Source organism: Felis catus, chromosome C1 (genome assembly GCF_018350175.1).
Source record: "Felis catus isolate Fca126 chromosome C1, F.catus_Fca126_mat1.0, whole genome shotgun sequence".
In the NCBI taxonomy this organism is placed as follows: Eukaryota; Metazoa; Chordata; class Mammalia; order Carnivora; family Felidae; genus Felis; species Felis catus.
In genome coordinates this window covers 191,035,191-191,058,768 of record NC_058375.1, presented here as the reverse complement: position 1 = coordinate 191,058,768, position 23,578 = coordinate 191,035,191, and the positions used below count along the sequence as shown (strand labels likewise).

Below are 23,578 nucleotides of genomic sequence, written 5' to 3'. Positions count from 1 at the left end.
TAATGAAAAGGTATGTGGCTTAGCCTAATAGATTAATGCAAACCACAGGTCACAAGAGGCCTGGAGTAAGTTTGGTAGATTAACACAAATCTAGCACTACTACAGAGAGGTAAGTCAAGGCCCAAGGATTCTGATATGTCTTTGTACCTCCGTAGCCTTGAGTAGAGTGCTTTGTACATGATAGGCATCTAATATTCTTTTAATGGAATGAATGAATGAATGAATGAATGAGGGACAGAAGGATGTCTGGCAGGTGAGGAACAACAGGCAAGCTTTTTGCATGGGCTTAGTGGCTTTGACCATTTTTTACTGTAATCTACAGTAACAAATGAATTTTGCATCATGTCCCAGTACTCAGCTACATACATGCCCTCCATATATATACACATGTGTACATTTTACATACACATAGAATCTAATTAAAATTATTAAATAATTCTTACACTTATTGTAAGCTATGCAGTGATCTTTTCTATCCTATTTTCTTAAAAAAATGTTGATTGATTTCAGGGTGTACTCATAAGTTACAACCTGCAGTTTGAAGAACCCAGCATAGGTGGAAGCTGACGCATGGGTTTTGGATTTATATCTGGGTCGAAACACTGGCTATGCCAACTTATTACTTGTGGCACCATAGGCAAGTTTCTTAATTTTTCTGAGCTTCCAGTGTCCCATAGGTTATCTACATTTGTTACTTCTGAAAGCTGACAATTTAGGTACAGACAAGTCTAGCATAATCCCAAGAGTAGGGCTCTCAGAAGACGGAAAAGAAAAAAATTAATGAGAACACCAAGTTTTCTGTTCTCTTTCTAAAGCACAAATCTGAACACGACATCCCTATTTCAAGGGTTCCCTGTTGCTCTTGAACTAGAGACTAAATGTTTTATCTTAGACGATAATGACATTTAAGAGTATGGCTTATGTTGACCTTCATTTCTTGCCTCCAGCTGGCCTAATTGACGTACCACAGTCTATATATTCTGATACATGTAGTTCCGTAAATGCACCATATTTTCTCTTTGGCTCTTTGCACATGCTCTTCTACCTGCTCAATAAATTTCTGCTTAGATTCCTTCAGAGAGCCTTCTTTGACCACCCAGATCTGCATTCAGTTCCCCTCTCAAGTGCTCCTATAGCATCTTTGGCCAACCCTTATTATAGCATACCACCATTAACATTACAAAATATCAGCTGTATTCCTTAAGAGGACAGAAGACTATATTCTGTTCTATTCTTTTGTGTTATTTATATGTGTAAAGAAATTCTGCACACTCCCTCCCACCTCCTCTTGGTAAACTGGGTAAGTTAGATAAATATATCTTAAGGATCAGGTCATTTGTTTGAAAAACAGTTAAGTCAGTGCTTAAATGACAGCTTTAAGAAACAAGAGTAACCCTTTGGCAAGCATTCCTCAAACGTGTCCACTTACTACCCGTGGTTGAAGATGGCAAGGGGGTGGAGGTCTTGCAGATGGATGGTCACTAAGTACTAACCCCCCTGGTCTAGCTCATGTATAATAAAGGAGAAGGTTATCTACATTTGTCACCCCTGGAAGCTGACAACTTAGGCAGACACAAGTCTAGCATAATCCCAAGAGTAGGGCTCTCAGAAGATGGAAAAGAAAAAAATTAATGAGAACATCAAGTTTTAAAGAGAGGGGATGGAGGAAAGTAGAGTTAATGGTATGTCAGTTACTATTAGCACTTATCTGGTCATAGAGATTTTTTCATTAAGAGATTTCTCATTATTGTTTAAAAGTTACTTAAAAATTGATGGTAATATGTTCTAAGGAAAAAAACTGATTGCTTTGTTCAACTGATGAATTTTAACTCTCTATGGAAACGGCATTTGTCACTGGCATTCCCAAAGTAAAATGAGATCACTTTGGCTCTGTTTGCAGAAACTAAAAACACATCTCCAAGTCATCTACTGTATTTATTGTTCAAGTCCCTACACACAGCCTCACAAAACTGTGAGTCAGAAATGAGACCAAAAAGCCGTTAAACTAAAATAAAAGGAAAAGGAAAAATCACTAGAAAGGGGTTGCGGACAAACACCAACAGAGGCATGAGCTGTGTATGACTGAGTCATGCCTCCATGAAGTGCCAAATCTCTGGAATCAAGAAACTAGATATCAATTATTCTGCATTGTTCAAATAGCACAAGATATTTTCACACCCAGCTGTTCACACCTGGCTAGGAAGCTTTCCTACTAACACTCTTTCTATCCTTCATCACCCTGATCTTAGAATTTCCCAAAACATACTTTTCAGTGGTTATGAAAACCAAGAATGTATGTCCCCCACCTGCTTTACTCAAGTGATATTAGAAGTTACTCAGACTGATATATTTTGTTCTCAGCTATAAAAGAGGGTCTACATAATAAGGATAGCCTCCCACAGGAAGTTAATAATATATTTGAACAGAGTGCAGTGTAGCATTAATCTATAACTTTTGCATTATTAATGGAAGTGAAAAACAAAGCAGAAAAGTCATCTAGGGGTAATCTGTTTGTGGTAGATGCAACGGGATGGCTCCCTACAAGCTACTTGCAACTCCTTTCTCTCTTGTCTTTGTTTACTGAGGATGAAATACTATGTCTCAATATCCTCTTGAACCTGGAAGAGACTTTTGAATATAGTTTTTCCTATTGAGAAGGTGTTGGGGTCTTCTGGGAAATTTTTTCAAAGGGATGGACTTGACTGGCATATTCCATCGGTTATTTGTGCCTTTCTTCTTTGAAAGTGGACATGAAGCCTACAGTTGCAACAGGGTTCTTAGAATCATGATGTAACATGAAAAAACAATCTAACTACTGGGGAAAACAGAGGAAAAAAAATGGAAAGAAGTCACTAATGAGGCCTGAACCACCTAAATTCTTTAAAGGGTGAAAGAAACATATCAGTTGAATTTTTGGTTGTTTACAGCCAAATGGGATAGGACTTCTGGAGCTCACAGGAACTGGGCTCGTCATATTCAATAGTCAACTATTGAGTTCAAGTGGGAACTAAGATTCAAGTAGCAGGAAGATAATGTCAGTTAGTTCTGATGGCAAGCTTAGGGACATCTAATGAGGTAGGTATGATTTTTAACAAGCAGTTGACAAAGTAGGTAAGTGGGTAATAGCTGTGCTCTTCACATGACAGATGTGAATCTGTGAATCTGTGGCAAATGACTGATTTAAAAGAATCCGAGCCATTTTCTAGTTTTCATGCCTTTTAAACCCTTGTTTTCTTTTCTGTCTCTACTTTTTAGTTCTTATGATTGAAATACAGCAGCAAGAGTTTTGGATGGGATTAGGAATTAACTATCAACCATGTGACCATGAAACAGATAGAATCTAACAGGTTCCTAAACCCAGGACTTTAGGGGTCAACAGCTAGATATAATCAATCACCTTCCTAAATGGTTGTATTTAGTTCAATAACTTTCTTTATAGCCCAATAATATATAATATCATCCAATAATATGTAGTCTAATGACCTTATTAAATAATTACAGTCAATATTTATTAAACTAGGCACTGGGATAATTTCATTTATTCCCATAGGAAATAGGATATACTCATTTCTTCATTTTACAGTGAGGAAACTGAGGCTTTGAAAAATTAATACATTTGAACCACGTTCCTAGAAAGACCGACACACCATCTCAGGTCTTTCCCAAATTGAATGCATATGTAATTTCATAATTTTTATAGTATGTCCTTTATGTACCTCTATTCTAATGGAACACATTATACTTTAATTATTTGTTTATGAGATCGCTTCAGCTGTTAGACCAAGTTCCTTGAGGGTAAGGAGAGTTTCTAAACTTCTTTGTGTGATCTATGGACTACAACTCAATGAAAGTGTCCTACAAGCATTGGTGAATACCTGTTGGGAATCAAGGCTGCTTAACCGGGATATTGAGGAGCTGTGTGCCATTGACCACCTTAATTTCACAGCTGCAGTATATCAGTCAATAAGTATTTAATATGCAGATATTAAGTGCCTAGTATTATACTGAACCACAGAAAGGTCTCATTTTGCATAATTAAATCTAAATGAACATATTGTGTGTGAATATCTGGAAGAGAAAAAAAGCTGTAGGATTCACCAAGAACAAGGAATTCCCTTTCTTGTCAGGGTTACTTGATTGGTAAATCAAGGGTTTCTCACAAACACAGTGTACCTCAATATCACTAAAATATTTTGACAAAGTCTTCCACAATGTTCACAGATGAACTGGAGAATGCACACTAAATAATAGTAGACTGGGTTAATAGTTAACTGAACATCCCAAAGAGTGTTGATTAATGGAGGTCTTGAGTGATGAGTTGCAGGGATTATACTTGACATTGATCAACGATCTCATCAATGACATGGATGAGTCCACAATGATTAAGTATGAGGATGGTATAAACCTAGGAAGGATAGCTAATATATTAGAGGACAAAAATCAACACCTTAAAATATCTTTATTGGCTATACCAATGGGCTAAATCTAACAAGCAAATATTTAACTAGGATAAGAAGAATATCTTTTGTTTAAAGAAGTAACTGTACAAATATAGGATTTTGCACAAAATATTTGGGAATATTTGGCTTGATAGCAACTCAAAATAGACAGTGATAGGGCTTTTAGTTAAAAAGTGCAGTATAAGCCAATAATGACAGCTTATATAAAAATTAGGGCTGCATTAATAAGTACAATGAATTAAGATCAAAAGATGCCAGAGTCCCATCGATTTTCTATGCCTTTTTTCCCCACTGTATCTTAAATATGGTGTCCAGTTCTCCATGCCATGCTCATCAGAAGGCAATCATAAATTCAACAGATTTGAAAGCACTCAATATGGCTACCAAGAAGGCTACAGGTATGGGTTATAATTTAAATGACTAGCGCAGCTAGAGGAATTTATACTAAATAAATGATCACATTTCTCAAGGCTATGTGCTTGTTTTCTTCATCCTCATAAGTCCAGGTCTAAACACAGAGTCTGGCACATATTTAGAGCTCAGTAAATGTTTGTTAATGAAGGTGGTCATAACAGTCACTTCAAATATCTGAAGGAAGAACTACTAATGAGGCTTAGATTCTGTGTCCAGGAAGGTCAATTCAGGATTTATAGTAAATGTTGCATGGAGACAGCCTTTGGGTAGAGACAAAGTGAGCACTTCTACATCAATTAGAGTAATCTGAAAGAAAAAAAGGATGTCTCATGAATTTCTGTCCCTGTAAGGAAGACAATACGGGTGAAATGACATCCGGTGAGGGATTTTGTGGAGAAGATGCCTCTGATGGATGGGATGTGAGACTTGACCCCCTAAAGTCCCATTCAACTCTAAGATTCTGTCAAATGATTCATTCATTCATTCATTCATTCATTCATTCATTCATTCATTCATTCTAAAACTATTTACTGAGTACAGACTGATCTAGGGACTGAGGAGATGATGGTGAACCAAGGCATGCAAGGTCCATATCCTTATGGAGCCTGGAGTTGAGACCAGTGGTCTCCAAAATGGGCTGTGTGTATATCTGAGGTGAGAATGAAAATAGAGCCATTATTCATGGCCAAAAAAATCTCATTCTTTCATTAATTCCTATATTTTATAATATAATCTATAATGCATAGAATATCATTAGTAGGGTAAGTACGAATGTATCACTTAGAAACAAATGCACACATTTTGAGGAGTAACACCCAAAAGTATTTTTACTGTTAGGGTATGTGATCAAAGATATTTGGCAACCTCTAGTAAAGAATGTCAAGGAATCATGTGAATGAATGCAAAACTGCAGCCGTGTCAGTCCCTTACATGCCTGGGACTATTCTAAGCTCACTCAAATACAAAGCCTTAATGTTCATATATTGTGGGAGCCCTCCAATCGCTGGTGTCTCAGTGAGAAACCAACACATTCTACCCCAAGTAGTTGTCAGGCATGTGGAGACAGGACTTAACCCCTGCGGTATTCAAATCCCGAAAGAAGCAGCGCCATGAAAATCCAGTCTGATGATTCTGTCATAGTGATAGGGACTGTGTTTAGCCACCATCATTTAGAGAAGAATCCTTTCTAAGCCAAGTTGTTCTTAGAAAGCCTGAAGATTCAGAGCCAAGCCTTGAGAAGCAGGGAGGTAAAAGCGGAAGCTAGTTGTCCCTATTGGAAAGCCACTGTGGGCCACACATATGACATGTTTCTGTGACGTAGAGAGACACGGACAGATAGAAGTTTTATATAGAGATACCAAAAAATGCAAGATGTAAGATTGCATTTAATCATCATAACATGTAAGGCTGTTATGATAATCCTCCTTTTGCAAATAAGGAGGGGAGGGTAAATTGCCATTTAATAGTAGCTTCAAGCACAGGATGTGTGTCACATTAAGGGAGGCTTTCCCTGCTCTACCCCTGCCCCACATCTCAGGACAGAGTCCAAAATCCCCAGCAAGGCTGTATCATCGGCCTTTTGCCCAGCTCTCGGACCCGCCCATTTTTATCTCTTGCCATTTACTCTCTCACTCAGGTTTCTATTTTATTGAGCTTCTTGCAGTTCCTCTAACATACCATGGTGTTTCTCACCCCTACACCGTTCTCTATGCCTCCCACCCACCAGCTCCAGCTGCAGCAGTTGCCCTGTGTTTCCCATAAGTAGTACGTTTTCACGCCATGTTCTCATTGCATGTGTACATCTTGTAGCCTCCACTGGACTGTAAGCTCTAGAAAGGTACCCATCTTCCTCCTTGTTCCCTGATGAACTCTCAGGTTTGTTGAATTACATGCATGAAGATGAGACACAGCATCTCAGAAAAGTTAACTCACTGGAAATCATGCAATACTATCTGGAAGAGGATTGAACTCAGGTCGGTGTCATTCCAAAGCCCGAGATTTAACCTGCCATTAGCATGCCGGGAGACTCATGGGTGCCGATCCACCTATCCGGTTTCCTTAAGTAGGAAGTGAGAGTATGGGTCTATATAGTGGTGTGGGGTAGGGAAAAGAAGACTGTATAACACAAAGGAATCTAGAATAAAGTCCTAACTCTGTGCTATGTGTGTGACATGGGCAAGTCATTCAACTTTTCCAGGCCTCAGTTTCTACAATGATAATGTTAGAAAGTTATTCTGGATGGCCGCTGAATTCTCTGGTTAACTCTGAAATGTGCTTGACCCTTGAACAACACTTGCTTGAGCTGTGTGGGTCCACTCATACACAGATTTTTAAAAAAGAGTACAGTACTATAAATGTATTTTCTCAACATTTTTCCCTCTAGCTTACTTGGTTGTAAGAATATAGTATGTAATACATATAAAATATAAAATGTGTTAATTGGATATGTTATTGGTAAGATTTTTGGTCAACAGTAGGCTATTAGTAGTTAAGTTTTGGGGGAGTCAAAGTTGTACACAGATTTTCAACTGTGTGGGGCTCAGTGCCCCTAACCCCTGAATTGTTCAAGGGTCTATTGTACTATTATGTAAGGAACTTCAAAGCTACAACCTTTTCCATCTTTTTTAAAAAATGTTTACTTATTTATTTTGAGAGAGAGAGAGAGAGAGAGAGAGAGAGAGAGAGAGAGAGTGCGAGCAAGCGCATATGTGTGTAAGCAGGGGAGGGGTAGAGAGAGAGAGGGAGAAAGAACCCCAAGCAGGCACTGCACCATCAGTGTGGAGTCTGACGTAGGCTCAGTCTCCTGAACCGTGAGATCATGACCTGAGCCAAGATCAAGAGTTGGATGCTTAACCAACCGAGCCACCCAAGCATGCCCCCACTTTTCCATCTTATAACATCAATGCTCTCTTTATCACCAACCATGCTACTTTCTTACCACCTTATCAATTCTCATCACATTGCAATTTCTCTCTGCTCCTATCTAGCTGCTGAAATTGTTCTAAATTAATTGAAGACCTCTTAGTGACTATTTCCTAAATCCTCTCTTTATTTCTCTTTTTACTGATCTCTCTGAAGTATTTGGAAGCCTCACTTCTCTGGTCTCTGCTAAACATCTTTCTCTTAGTTTGAAACCAAAGTTTTTGACTGTTTCTTATTTTCTCCTGTATCCAATGCCACTTTCTTATTCCAGGCCCTTCCCATCTTCCAATGCTGTAATCATATTTTAATTTGTCTCAGAGTCTAACCATCTTCCATTTTGTCTGCCATCAAACGGGCAGAGCTATTTTCTCCAAATACAAAACTATCAGCTCATTCCCCAATTATGACACTTGATGGCTCCCACTGTCCATGGGATTAGCCAATATATAAATACCTATTGCACACATCTTCCATTCATCCTCTGGAACCCTGCGTTGACACTATGATTTAAGTATAACTTCAGAGCCCTTCTTATCACAGATTTCCAGACAGCTACTACCAATCAAGAGATGTGAACATAAGATAGAACCTATTCATTTATAACATGGCTCTAACCTGCTTTCCAGACTCACTTCCTATTCATATTACTTTCTTTCCCATCCACACTCCATGTTCAGGATGCTTCTGAACTTCCCTACTATGCCATGCTGTTTCAGGCCACTTTAACCTTGTATGTCCTAATTCTTTTATAGAAGAAAACAATTTTTCTATTGGATAGAGTCAATATTTACTAATCTTTCTAGAGTCAGTCCAAATATCACTTCCTTTTGAAGACCCTTCCTGACCAGCAGAGTTAGAAAAGCTTCCTCCTCTATTTACATTATGTTGCAACGATCTATTTCCATACGTGTTGATCTCCTTCTAACTAGAATACGACTTCCTCTGGACTGGGGCCATTTCTTAGTCATCTTTGTATCTTCCCTAGAACTTACTACAGTAGCCGGAAAACAGTAGATGCCAAATGAGTGTCTGTTGAATGAAAGACCAAAGAGATGACAAGACGAATGACATGCCTCTAACTGTACATAAGGGTAGGTTTGCAACTCATGGTTCCTGCTAATAGACACTCTCCTCGTAGACTCGCCTGGTTCCAGGCATGTCAGGAAAGTTGAGAATTTCACAGATAAAGGACAATAATAACAATAACAATGATGATGATACCAGCTAGTGTTATCGAGCGCTTATTGTGTGCCAAGACAAAAACTGCTTGTTTTAACACTTAAAGAACAGGGAGCAGAACAATCTTTAGATACAACGAAAGAGAAGAACAGAATGAAGATAATTCTGGCATAAAGAGTCATACTTTGATCTATTATCCAAAAATATGACAAGTGACTGAAACTCCACTGAAGACAGAGCTTCAGATCATTTATTAATACAATGGGGTCAGAGCCAAAGGAAAGACTATCACCTATACATATCTCTGGGTTGGGGAGTAGATAATATTTTTTCATATTATTCTACACTGGCTACAGTTAACATTACCCTAAGAAATGTATTTACCGGCCAAATCTCAATGGTGAAAATCGGCTTAGGATAGATCTCTTTGTATTCCGAAGAATAACCATAAGATCTGGGAAAAAAAATAAGTGTGCGGGGACAACAATTTGGAAAGTTAGTGCTGATTGTTGTATGCTCCTTTTTAGAGGCTTACAGTGCATATTAGCATATTGGGGATATGAAGACTGCAGTAAGAAAACCTGCTCAGTGTGGCTTAACCCAGAATTCTTCATACGCATTTGGCCAGTGAACTTTTTTTTAATAGAATGCCTCGCGTTTATTTCCATGGAATTAGTACAGGGGAATATTGGCTTTGGAGGTTCCTAGAAACAGGCCCTCTGTGCTGGGATTCTAGCAGTGGACGCATGCAAAGGGGATTGCTATGAAGACCAGTTTGATTTAGGGAAAGTGAGATTGGCTTTGGTCTGGGCCAGAGGAGGCTCATGAGTGGTATTATCATTTACATGATAAAAATTCAGCCGTATATGAAAGCTTAGGAGAAAAGGCCAACTCTTAATCAGTTGTTTGAATTAACAGTTTAGTTATCAGGGCTGTCTCACACAGTCATAGGAATTTATATTTTCATTTTATCCCAAAGAAAAACTTGACCATCTTTCTTTAATACTATCAACCTGGAAGCTTGACAGTAAGGATTAAAAATTGCTCCTTCCTTCCCACTTGGTTATTGGAAAGGCTCTGAAAGGTAATCAGTCTTGTGAAGCTACACTTTACAGTCTGCATAAAAATGCCATGATTTCCCTTCCTCTCCCCAACCTAATTGAAAGTGCATAATATCACCCAGCTGGGGAAATGTAAACGGTAAACAGATGCAATATATCATGCTATCACACAAAAGCTGGTTACTAATAGGGACTGGGTGGTTGTCAGGACCAAAAGAAATCTGGAAAACAAGTCTTTTTTTCATCTAGAATGAGAGTTCTTTGTGTCCACCACCCTTCCCCCTCACCTCCTCCCTCCAGAATTCAAGCTACAGCCCCATTAAACCAAGGTCAGTCAACTCGTTCCTTGCGCGTGTAATTCCAAGGGTCACCTAACAATGTATATTGACTAAAACTCTCTTATATCAGCGTTTCAAGAGATGAGACATTTTATTTTTGGCAGGAGGTGGGCTTGAAATCATCTTCTTTCCTACCTACTTCAATTGTACTGACAGATGGTCTTATTATCTCTTTCCTTAGCTGCTAAGCCTAAAGATCCTTGGCCTTGTCACCTCTTATCTTTCTCTACTTCATCAAACTCCTATTGCTAAGATTATCTCCTTTTCTACCTCTGATCATCCATGAAAATCTATACAGGATCACATTTTCCTTGAGTGTAAAATCCCAACCTTACTTTTCAAGGTTCTCTGCACCTGTGTGGCTGTCTGTAATTCTAGCTCCATTATACCTACACAGAAGTCACCATTCTCTTCTCTGACTCCTCACCTCCCAGGGTCAGGCCATCTTCCTGAATAAGTCTTTCACAGTAGGACTTTTAGGAGACAGGTAAATGTCCCTCCAAGTTTTCATCATTAGTCCTCTGTCACAATATTCATTCAAAAACTGCTCTCTGTTGCACCATGAACTCAATGACTGCTATCCATTCATGCCGCCTTATAACTGGCTATTTGGTTTTATTTTTGATGGTTGATACCTTACGGGCAGGTCAAAGCATAGCTCTTATCAAGAGTCCTATGCCATTTCAGTTTTAATAGGTTAAAAGACATATTTTTATCTGCTTCAGCAGTAGAGATGATTTGAAACTTACTGAATTAAAACTGTATTTGTCTTCTAGTAAGTTATCTTACCTGTCAACTGGCATCGGTGGGTGGTATGGTTTGTTGACTTTGGCATAGAGACCCTCTAAGTGGTCTCTCTCTGGAGACAGTGGACGGCCATCCCGTGGGTAACCCAGTGGTCCAGCCCGAGGTGGAGATGGTGACCTGTAGACATTTGCTGATGCGCATGGTTCCCGGAAGTGGTTCACTCTGGCGTAATTGGGGTCCATTTCATCATCGTCCATATCGTGCAGTGATCCAATTCCACCAGTAGCATAATCAATAAGACCTCTTGCCTGCTTTTCCCTTAGCTCCTGGTGTTTTGCTCCAATCCTGAAAAAAAAGTAGAACACGTAGCAGAGACATATGTGAATTTCATGTTGTAATATGATAGACTCTCCTGAATCATGTTGATTCCTCCTAATCAGTCACTTAGCTGTTACTCTCCTGTTAACCCAAATTCACACCATGTAGAAATGCCAACAGAATATCCATGGGGTTAATTTTTTAACTCTGACTTTTATTTGTTGCGGGTCTTTACTTCTACAGCAATGCTATAGGTATTTTGACATCTTGCCCACTGATGACTGGGCTGATAGCAGAGTCAGAGGCTGATTTTCATGAAAATTCCCTTCCTACAAATGGGATGTGCCTGGGGGAACAGTACATCTGTGGTGTGATATTATGGAAGTCTTCCTTGGGAGAGGGATGCATGTTAAAGAGCCCATCAGAATCGTATACTTGGGCTGTGATTTCAACATTTGGTACCCTAGAATTCTAGTGTATTCCTTTAAGGAAAAGAGCTTAGCAAAATTGATTTAAATATGAAAAAGAAATACAGAGGCTTTCTGGTCACTAAAAGCAGTGGGATCAGAGGTAATTTATGAGAGATTCTAAGTTTTTTGGTTACACAAATGGGGATCATTGTGCCTCATTATATAGGGGCTAGGGACAGAGTAAAATAGTGAAGAAATTAATAGGCTCCTGACAGAGATGAATTGGCACATATAAGTGAATTAAACATTACTGGCAGAATTCCACAGCGCTCAAGCCTTAAGTGATATTACAAAATGCTACTACTAATCAGTGTGCTGTGTAGACTGCTGGCAATGGAAGCAAAAAATAAACCTAGGTGGATTCCAAATCCATCTGAATTTTAAGAATGTGACATTTAATCTGGAAAGTGTTAGATCAGCTCTCCTGAATTCTCAGTTGCGTGTTAAAACGCAAAGGTCACTGTGGCATCTTATTGGACAATGGTGATCTGATGGTGTCAGGAGGTGTACCGTGCTAACGAGGAACGAACGGAACCTTACATCACTGGGCAAACCCAGTGCACTGCATGCATACAGGACGGGAGAAGCCAGGCGATGCTGGCTCAGGCAGCAAAAGCAAGAACTCAAGAAATGATGGGGACAAGCCTGGGCTCTGAGAATATGAGAGGGCCGCGGGCTAGAAGTGAAAGATCTGTACATGCCTGGGTACATTTATAGAAAGCTTGGATGAATTAAAAACAAAACAAAACTGAACTCTCTCGGTATCTTCTCCTCTTCAAGCAAAAACACCTATGTTTGCACGTGGCAGCTAGCTTTGTTTTTTATTATCTTTATCTTTCAAGGCATTTTCTCTTTTGGCAGAATGGCTTCCCTCCCTCCCCCTATCCAGTGGAGAGAAGGCAAGGAAGAAAAACAACAACATGAAGAAGAAGGTATAGGACAAAAATCCAGCATCCATCTCAAGCCACAACAGATGAAAATAAATGTCAGGATACATTGCTGCATATCTCTTCTGACTAGGTCAAATCATGTGCCCTACACATAAGTAATTAGAAGAATTTATATTTTTGTAAAGAGGAGCTTGAATCTCCAAGGGATTCTGAATGAAGATGGAAGGGAGATTACACGGTAGGGTACCTGTTAAGAAGGCCTGCCGGTCCCCTTTCAATGCAGGTTAGTCCTAGGTTCATGGATGTTTGTTTTGAATAATTTTTTATAAAGAAGATAACTCGCTCTATTCTGCAACAAAACTGTCCTCTCAGGGACAGTGCAGACGGGATTATCAGAGAACATTCGCTGCACTATGATGATAGGGATGAATTTCCATGGCAAAGAGAGCGCAGGACATCAATAAAGTCAGGGGGTGGGGTTCTGTGTGGTTACCATGCCTCCTAAGTGCGATGCTTTCATGAGATTTCATGAGGAATCATTCAGTAGAAAGATGAACATCTCAGGGAGGCTGCATAAAGCTCCACTTGTGCATTAATGAAAGAAGAAAACAGCAAGCGTGATTTTTAAAAGTCACAGAAATAGAACACCGGTATCTGTGCCCCTTATCTCATCGCTTCCCTTTCTTAGAGGTTTTCTCATTAATTAGACTCTGGGTATGGAAAGATTCTCAGATGAAAAGTACTCTGTGTATGCAAAGCAGTATTTTATCTTGTATTTTTTCTTTCTAAAACAAAACTAAATTTCTCCTTGATCCTCTCTGCAACACTGTTTCAGTAACTAATTTCATATTAATCACTCAGTAGGTGAAATAGCAATTTCTCTGAACCGGCATTATTATGCCATATGTCAGGGTCTCTCCATGTGGGGGAGGACAAGGCAATCTGAAAAGGGGTGTATGGAGGCAGAAGAGACTCTGTCCAGAGAGAAATGTCAAGGAAATGGATTTTTGTTTTGTTTTGTTTGTTTTTGGTAGTTCTGACCTCTCTCTGCCCTAATTCGGTGTGAGAATTCTAATTGTTTATTATCATTTCCACTTAGAGGTCTTCATATCACTGGGACCTCAACTTGTTAAAATATCTATTTTTCAAAATAGCTCTTGATCATATGTCCTTTTTATTGGATGGTACCATCGGCTTTCCCATTCTCCCCAGCACAGTGCCTTTGAATTACTTAAATTTCTTCTCTCTCTTTCCTTGCAAAAGCATTGTTGTTTCTTGTTTCCATTATAACTCTTGGATACCCTCTTTTGTTTCCATTTCTTTCACCAAACTCTAGTATTCAGGCTTTATATTGCCTACCTGTGTACTGTCCAATATGGTGGCCACTACCACATGATGCTATAAACATTTAAATTAGAAGTAACTACAATGAAGTGAAATTTAAAATTCACTTTCTCAGTTTCATAAACCACATTCCAAGTGCTCTATAGCCACATGTGGCTCATGACTACTATACCAGACACTGTAGATAGATATTGACTAATTCCATCATTGCAGAATGTTTTATTGGACTGTGCTAGCCTAGATTATTCTAACATTTTTTTGGTGTATTACCTTATAATGCTTTAATCTCTGCCTTATAAGACTGTTGGATAAGCTTCCCTAAAGACCATTTACATCATATCTCTGTCAGATCAAGGATTTCTAACAATAGATTATAGTAAATGATGGAGTAAGAGTAGGTTACTTTATTTCCCTCCCTCAAACTCTAAATGAACAAGCGAATTGAGAAATTGGGAAGGAAATTTCATCTACAGTAGAATTAGAGAATGACCATAATCTTACACCATGCAATGAAATTTGGACTCACCCCAAAAGAGGGAGTACATCAAGAGCTGATACATGCCTCTGTCTCTAGCAGGGTACACATTTCACTGAAAGTAAGATCCAGAGTCCAGACGACTACAGACAACAAACTTTCATTCAGAAAAAATATAGTTTGAAGGCCAGTGTAAGATCCTGGAATTGAGGGGTAAATCTTTGTGAGGTGCCGAATTAAGCTTGGAGGAGAGGTGGAGCTAGAAGATTGATATTTCCTCTGGGACATATATTTTGTCCTACACTGAAGAACCTTCATGGAGTAAAAGGAGAGAAGAGAAAAGAAGCTCCAACCTATTTTGTAGCTGAAAGGCAGAATTAGCAGAGCAGAGATAAACAAACACAAACTCATCAAAATAAAACCAATAATCTAAGAGGCTTCACTAAGGAAGCTGATCTCTTTCAGATTGATCTGCTCTCCCAAAATGGAAGACCATGGAAAACAAGCCCCCCGGGCATGCACCCAGCAGATGTGGCAAGAAGATATTTTGGAAGAACATATGGAATGGAAGCTACCTACCAGTGACCTTAGATCTCTATGCCTTCCATGTCCTCTAACACTATATTTAAAAGTATTATTTAAACACTATATAATATGAAATTAATTTAATGGGTCATAACAAGCTTTTGAAAAATTAAATATGATAAAAGAGAAAATATTAGGGGTTATTAATGCATGTAGTATGCATAAGTATTATTTCCAGAAGGAGAAGAATCAAGTCTTCTAAAAATTCAGGCAAACTGAGGCTAGCCTCAAACATAAATAAAGCCCAATGAAAAACATCCTCAAACATTTCAAAACTCAAGGGACTACAGCTTGTTGACCTGTTGTGAAAAACTACTTAACAATTACAATCAGTCAACCAAAAATTGAATCAAAATGAGGAAGTCAACTCGATAAAGCTGTGGAATGACAGGTGTGATGGTGAGCAGGACCTTAACCTCACATTAAGGGTAAACATTTGTAGCAGCATAATTATGGAAAAACACAAATATGATAAACGCTGGCAATATAAACATGATAATCATTAGTGAAAGTCAGAAATCAATAAGGATGTTAGGAGACAGTGTATTCATTCCCTCACTTTTTAGAGTAGGGATCAGTAGTTACTGTTGAAAGTTGATAAATCAGGAAATAGAGGATGTGGTATATACTAAATATTACTACAAGAAAAAGCTACTCAAACAACAAATTATCAGAAGAGGGATGGACAAAACAAAACTCCGACCATAGAGAAAACAGGAGAAGCTGTAAAAAAGAGTAATATAAAATCAGATGACTAGATTTATCTTTTATGACAATAAATGAAAGTGGAATAAATGTCTTTATTGTAACTAAGGAATCCCAGATATGATAAAAAAGAAAAACATAGTACATGCTATCAAAATAGTGAAAAATGAAGAGTCGCCTAAATGTGCAGTAACAGGGGACTAGGAAAGACATATGATGCAGCTAAAAAAATATGAGCATACTATTCCCATACTAAAAGGAAATAAGATATACATATGTGCCAAGATAGATATAGATATTTGTATGATATATTACATATTCTTGCATATACATAGAAAATGTCTGGAAGGATACAAAAGAATTTCCTAACAGTGATTGCTCTGGAAAATGTAATTGGAGGCACACTATCTGAATTTTTATACCATATATTTTTAGGATAATTTAAAATATTTAAAAAATATAAAAAAGTCCCTTACAACTACATACTGACTGTCATAGTGAATCAAAACTTAAAAAAAAAAAATTTAAACAGGCCACAGCAGGCATCCTTTGTCTTGCAAACCTGATTTTTCATGATTCCATTATCAACTCAGTTATGACAATTTTTTTCAAATTACTGTTCATTGAACATTTGTTTGGTCCGTTTCAAATCAACTGCTTTTGCCTAGAGTACCCATTCTCCATTAATCACATCTTTGACTAGATTTTTTCTAGAATAAAAACTCTATTCATTTAAAATTCATTTAAACTCATTTACAGCTCCATATTGATCTCCACAATTCCCCTCTTCAACTCATATATCCAGTAAATTCTCTATTAATCTGTAATTGTTACATATTATTTTGTAAAAAAAAAATCAAAATAAAAAAATAAAATGAAAAGAGTTTTGTTTCATTTCTAGACATTTTGCTTCCAGAACTAGACTATAAGCTCCTTGAGGGTCCTGTGAGTTCTCTTTCTGTTAATTTTGGCTGAATAACTGATTTATCACTCATACTTACTGATATTAGATCATATAGTAGAAATAAAAAAATAAAAGAAAAATTCTCAGTCCCCAACTCACTGTCAGGGAGATATACGCAAGTAACTACAATTCAGCGGGAAAACAAAGATACTGCATGTACAGAGGTCAGAGTCAATTCAGCCTCGGGGTTCTGAGGGAAAATCATGAAGGTGGTGCCACATGGACTGGATTTTTATTTAAGTTTATTTATTTTTTTGAGAGAAAGAGAGAGAAAAGGAGCAAGTGGGGGAGGGGTTGAGACAGAGGGAGACAGAGAGACTTCCAAGAAGGCTCTGTGCTATCAGCGTTGAGCCAGAAGCAGGGCCCAAACCTATGAACCATGGGATCATGACCCGAGCTGATTCCAAGAGTTAGACACCTAATCACTGAGCCACCCAGGGCCCCCCATGTGAACTGGATTTCGCACGAACCTGTCCACCTTGTTCCAGGAGGACAGGAGAGATATAGAAATGGTATGAGGTACTCCAGTGAGAAGGAAGGACCCAAGTAAAAGGGCATGGAAGTGCATGATTTATTTCATGCTGGGGGGCAAGTCTGATGTACAACAGACTGGTTTGAGTCATCCACCCATACTTCTCCCACAAAAGGAACACATTTAGTAGGCAGTATTGGAAAATTTCTTTAAGGTTGATGTAACATGAGTTTAATATTTAAAGTTTTGATGAGGAAAGTCCTATTATGCCTTTTTCATTTGTTTGTCTAATCTTTCATTATAAAAGGAAACAATGATACAGAAAGTCATGCAAAACAAATCTATGGATCTAAGAGCTGCTCTAAAGCAAACATGATTGTAACTATCAACTGAGGTCAAGAAATTGACCTTTGCGGGATAAAGTCTCCACAGGGTCTCTCTTCACAACTGCAGCCATATTTCTACATTACATATGTATCTCCTTTCTTCCACATTAAGAATCTTGCTCCTCAAGACACAGGGAATACTAGAACTAAATATCCCATGATTACAACTTGCTCTACTCTGTATTACATATATAACAGTTTCAGAATAGCAATACCAAATACTACCACTAACAAAATGATTATAAAAAGAGTTAAACTTCTCTTTTCCATATGTTCTTTCTGTCATCCCTATATTTTTGTAGTTGTATCACATCTACATTGTTAAGGCATATAGCAGCTACATACTGTCATTAGTTCAGCTTTCATTTAATCTTAGCTCTACAAATAACTAATTAATATATTAAAATAAATACATATTTAATAAAGACCAAAAGTCGTGAATGATATGCCAATGAATATGCAGTTATCTACTGGATTCCTCAGGAAGAACTCAGGGAACAGTGTTTCTTCAGTTGATAACAGTATGTCTTTTATACTTCACAGCCACATTTGCTGTATATAAAATTATCTACCTTTCCACTTGAGTACTTAAATATGTGACATCATTTTCTTATGACAAAATGCTGCTATTGGAAAAGTTGGATGATAATCTAATTTTATTTCTCTTATAAATAACTCTTTTTGCTTATCTTGTCAAATTCATTTCTTTGAAGTCCAATGATCTTACTAGAAAAGTCATTCTGGGTGGATAATGCTTTCAATATATACTTATAAGTGTACTGCTTCTATCAGAAAAGTTTTCTTGAATTATAGTTTTTATCGTTAATGTCGTAGGATACAAGTTGCACATAGAAAAGTCAATTGTATTGTACATACTAGTAGTGAAGAGATACTCAATAAAATCAAGAAAACAATACCATTTAAAGTAGGATTAAAGAACATTACAAACTTAAGAATAAATTTAACAAAAGATGTGCAAGTTCTCTGCACTGAAGACAATAAAATACTTGTGAGACAAATTAAAGATCTAAATAAATGGAAAGTTCTACCTTGTTCATAGAGCAGAAGAGTCAATATTGCAAAATGTCAATTCATCCAAATGAAGAGATTAACATCTTTCCAATCAAACACCTGTCAGGTTTACTTTCCAAAAATTAACAATGTGATTTTAAAATTGATTTGGAAAGTTAAGGGCAAAGAACAGCCAAAATAATTTTGAAAAATAAGAATAAGTTTGAAGATTTACACTACTATCTTTAGGACTTACTATAAAGCTTCAGTAATCGGGGCAATGGTTAGACAAATAGACAAATGGGATAGAAGGCAGAGTCCAGTAATATACCCACACGTATTTGGTGAAGTGATTTATAACAAACATAACGAAACAATTTGATTTAGAAGGGAGAATCTCTCAGCAAGTGGTGCTGGAAAATCTCTAAGGGAAACAAGAACTCTGGTGCCTGCATTATAGTATAACAAAAAACAATCCAAGATGGAAGATAAGCCTGAACATAAGGGCTACAACAATAAAGCTACTGGAACCAAATAAAGGAGAATATCCTCACAACCCTGGGGTAGGCAAATAGTTCTTGGAAAGGACACAGAAAGCGTGGGTCATAGAAGAAAAATTGGTTAAGTTGAACTTCACCAAAATTAAAAACGTCTCATTAAAAAGCATGAGGAAAATGATTGGCAAATGAGAGAAGACATTTGTGACACACATATCTAACCAAGGATTTATATAAAAAATACTAAAAGTACTTGCAACTTAGTAACAAAAGGAAAAATGACCCAATTAGAACTGGGCAAAAGATATAAACAGATACTTTATAAAGGAAGATCTAGAAATGCCTACTAAGCAAATAAAGATACCCTGAATGTTAGAAGTCATTAGAGAAAGGCAAATTAAAGCCACAATGAGATACCCTTATCAAAATGAAGAAGAATGACAACACCAAACGTTGGAAAAGATGAGGAGCATCCAGAACTTTTGTACACAGCTGTTGGAAAATAACAGAATCCTTTTGGAAAAAGATCTGGGAACCCCTTATAAAACTAGACATGCACCAAAGCTGTGACCTAACAATTCACCTCTCAGATACACAAGAGAAACCATAACAGAGGTCCACAGAAATCCTTAAAGAGTGTGAGGTAGCAGCCTTATTCATCATGGCAAGAAATGGAAATAACTCAGAAGTCCATTAGCAGGAGAATGGATAACCAAACAATGATGTGTTCATATGACAGAGTGTAAATCAGCAATAGCAACAACAAAAAAAAATAAGCTACTGAAATAACAGGGATGAATCTCAAAATTATCATGCTCAGTGAAAGAAGCTGAATATACACACACATAAACTTACTACCTGATTTCAATTGTAAGAAATTCTAGCTTAGGCAAATCCATCCTATGGTGACAGAAATGAGATCAGTTGATTCCTGAAGTGGGGGATGCACTGAACAGGGAAAGGCATGGGAATGGGAAGCATTCTTGGGTGAGAGAAATATTCTGTATCTTGAAATACATTCATCAAAATAGAATACATTCTTCTGTTGGGGCACCTGGGTGGCTCGGTCGACTGAGCATCTGACTCTTGATTTCGGCTCAGGTCATGATCTCACACCGTGATCTCACAGTTTGTGAGATCAATCCCTGTGCTGTCCATGAAGAGCCTGCTTGGGGTTCTCTCTCTCCCTATCTTTCTGCCCTTACCCTGCTCACACTCTCTCTTTCTCTCAAAATAAATAAACTTGAAAAAAAAGGAATACATTCTTTTGTTTATATGAGACTTATATATTTCACTGTATGCAAATTATAGCCCAATTAAAAAAAACTTAAAACAGAAAACAAAATTAAAGCAAAAAATGCCAATGACGCTATTTATACCTTTTAAAATAAATGTGATGCAGGGTGCCTGGGTGGCTTAGCCGGTTAAGCGGCCAACTTCTGCTCAGGTCATGATCTCACAGTCCGTGGGTTCGGGACCCACGTCAGGCTCTGTGCTGATGGCTCAGAGCCTGGAGCCTGCTTCAGATTCTGTGGGTCTCTCTCTCTGTGCCCTGCCCCCCCCCACTCTTTCTCTCTCTCAAAAATAAACATTAAAATAAATAAATAAATAACTAAAATAAACGTGATGGAACCTAACAAATTAGAACCGGCCAATTCTAAGTTTACTTACATATAATTCTTTCCCTTTTAAAGACATTACCTAAAAATAATTGTTATCATAACAAATTAAGACAATTAAGACAGTGATTGCTGGGAAAATATTTTAACTGCGTAAGGAAACACATCCTCTTTTCAAGCAATTTGAACACTTCTAAAGTACCAATTTATAAGCCAGCTATTGATTTTGATAAGTACATATCATTCTTATTGATCCATAAACACATTCTCCAAAGACCAGACAACTTGTTTTGAGTCTATTACAGGTTTCTGCATTCATCATTCAATAAATGTTTATCGAGCACGTACATGTTTTAGGTTTTGCTCTTGATGCTGAGATTGAGCACTGCATAGAAATCCTTGCCTTTATAGAATTTATACTCTAGTCAGGAGAGGCAGAAACAGGCAACAAATTAACCAGGTAAAATAAAAAATAATGTCAGATGGCAATAAGTGCTATAGAGGAAAATAAAATAGGGAAAGGTGCTAGGAATGTTGGGGGATAGAGTGGCAAGGTTGCACATTTACATATGTGGTAGGGTAATATGTGGAAATATTAAGTTAAAGGCTTGAAGAGGAGGGTAAAATGTTCACAAATAATTGGGGAAGTATATCTCAGTCAGAGGGGACAGCAAATACAAAGGCCGTGAGGCAGGCAGGGAGGTCAATGTAAGAGAGTGAGGAGTCAGAGGGCCAGGGAGGAAATTAGAGCCTAGATCATGTAGGGCCTTGACGTCCATGCTAAAGCTTTTGGCCTTCACTCTCAGTGAGGTAGGAAGCCAATGGCACGTTTCAAGCAAAGAAGCCATATGATCTGACTGCATGTTAAAGGAAATCTCTTTGACTGCTATAGCTGGGAAGGTCGTGGGGGTGTGGGGTGAGAAAAAAGCCATGAAGACCAGTTGGGGGTTATCAGAATAACCCAGATGAGAGATGGTGGCTTGGATGAAGGTGTAGCAGTGGAGATGGTAAGAACTGGTTGGATCTATGAGCTAAAAATAAAACTGAATTTTTAAAAAAAATCCTGTAAACAAGATTGTTCTTCAAACACTCCAAATCAGGGAGGTTAGCAAAGAAGAGCCGATCCTAGCTCATATTTCATCTATCCAGCAGGAAGAACATATATCAATAGTATTTATGATGAATTTTCCCATGATTATAGAACTACTTCTCACAAGGCACACAAGTCTCAATTTTAGAGATGAGGAAGCTGACGTTCAGAAAGGTTTAGGTGTTTTGTCAGAGACTGTATAAGTGGACTTGGTAAGTGGCAGGAAATAGAGTTTTGAATTCCACCTAGGTGCTTGACTTCAGTATGAATGTTTCTTTCATTTATATTAGGTACGTTTGTACCTAATATAAACATGATCTAACATAATCTAAACATAATCTAAACATAATCTAAACATGATCACATTATAGTTTTTTTCATGTTTGTTTATTTTTGAGAAAGAGAGACAGAGTGTGCGTGGGGGAGGAACAGAGAGAGAGAGGGAGAAACAGAACTCAAAGCAGGCTCCAGGCTCTGAGCGGTCAGCACAGAGCCCGACACGGGGCTCAAACTCACAGACTGCGAGATCATGACCTGAGCCAAAGTCAGAGATGCTCAACTGACTGAGCCACCCAGGTGCCCCTAAACATGATCACATTTAAAAAATGTATATAGTGAAAGTTTTCAGCTACCCCAAAGTACAGAGTATAGTACAATGAACCTCCGTATACCTATTATCCCGTTCTTTGTTCTATAATTAAAGATGTTTCCACATTTTTATCTAATTTTTCTTTAAAAATTTGTTTTTCGCTAAGTATTTTGAAGGCAAATCCTAGTCACTTATTCTCTATATACTTCAGAAAACATATCACAAAAAATCATTAACATTTTATAACAACGATGCCATTATCCACTTGAAAATTAACAATATTCCTTAATGTCATCTAAAAACCTAGTTCATAAACGAATTTCCCCGAGTGCCTAAAAAATGTCTCTTTCTCAGTGGATTTATTTGGACCAGGCTCCAAAAACTATCCACACATTACATCTGCTTACGTCTCTTAAGTCTCATTTCCTGTAAAGAACTATATTCTTTTTCCTTTTTAATTGTTCCATGCCACTGAATTGTTGCAGACACCAGGCAGATTGTCCTGTAGGTGGTCCCGCATGCTAGATTTGTTTGCTTCTTTGTGTCGTGATTAAACTTATTCTTCCACTCCCCACATTTCCTGTTTATGAAAAGTACTTCCAGATCAGCAATGCCTGGTCGATCTTTTTGGTGATGGTGGAAACGTTCTATGTATGTGCTGTTTAATACAGTAGCATGTGTGACTACTGAGCACTTGAAATGTGGCTAGTGTGACTGAGGTACAAAGTTTTTTTTATTTTTATTTTTTTAAGTGTTTATTGATTTATTTTTGATGGGGAGGGAGGGGCAGAGAGAGAGGGAGAGAGAAAATCTGAAGGTAGCTCCATGATGTCAGCACAGAGCCCTATGTGGGGCTTGAACTCACAAACTGCAAGATCATGACCTGAGCCAAAATGGAGTCAGATGCTTAACCAACTGAGCCACCCAGGCACCCCTAAGCTTTAAAGTTTTAATTTTAATTAATTTAAATATAAATATTGCACGTGACTAGCAGCTATTGTATTGGGCAGTGTAGCTGAACACTTAGTTTCAGGTTCAACTT

The 23,578-nt window shown here is 37.9% G+C and overlaps 1 protein-coding gene across 4 annotated transcripts in view; it reads right to left on the bottom strand.

The window, feature by feature from the left end:
* The window catches only part of PARD3B (par-3 family cell polarity regulator beta), a 1,015,202-nt gene that overhangs the window by 150,041 nt on the left and 841,583 nt on the right, over positions 1 to 23,578 (bottom strand). For all 4 annotated transcript variants that reach the window (XM_011285494.3, XM_019838515.2, XM_019838513.2 and 1 more), the window contains one exon: positions 11,164 to 11,466. In XM_011285494.3, the coding sequence (XP_011283796.1) occupies positions 11,164 to 11,466 (303 nt within the window). The remainder of the gene's footprint in view (positions 1 to 11,163; positions 11,467 to 23,578) is intronic.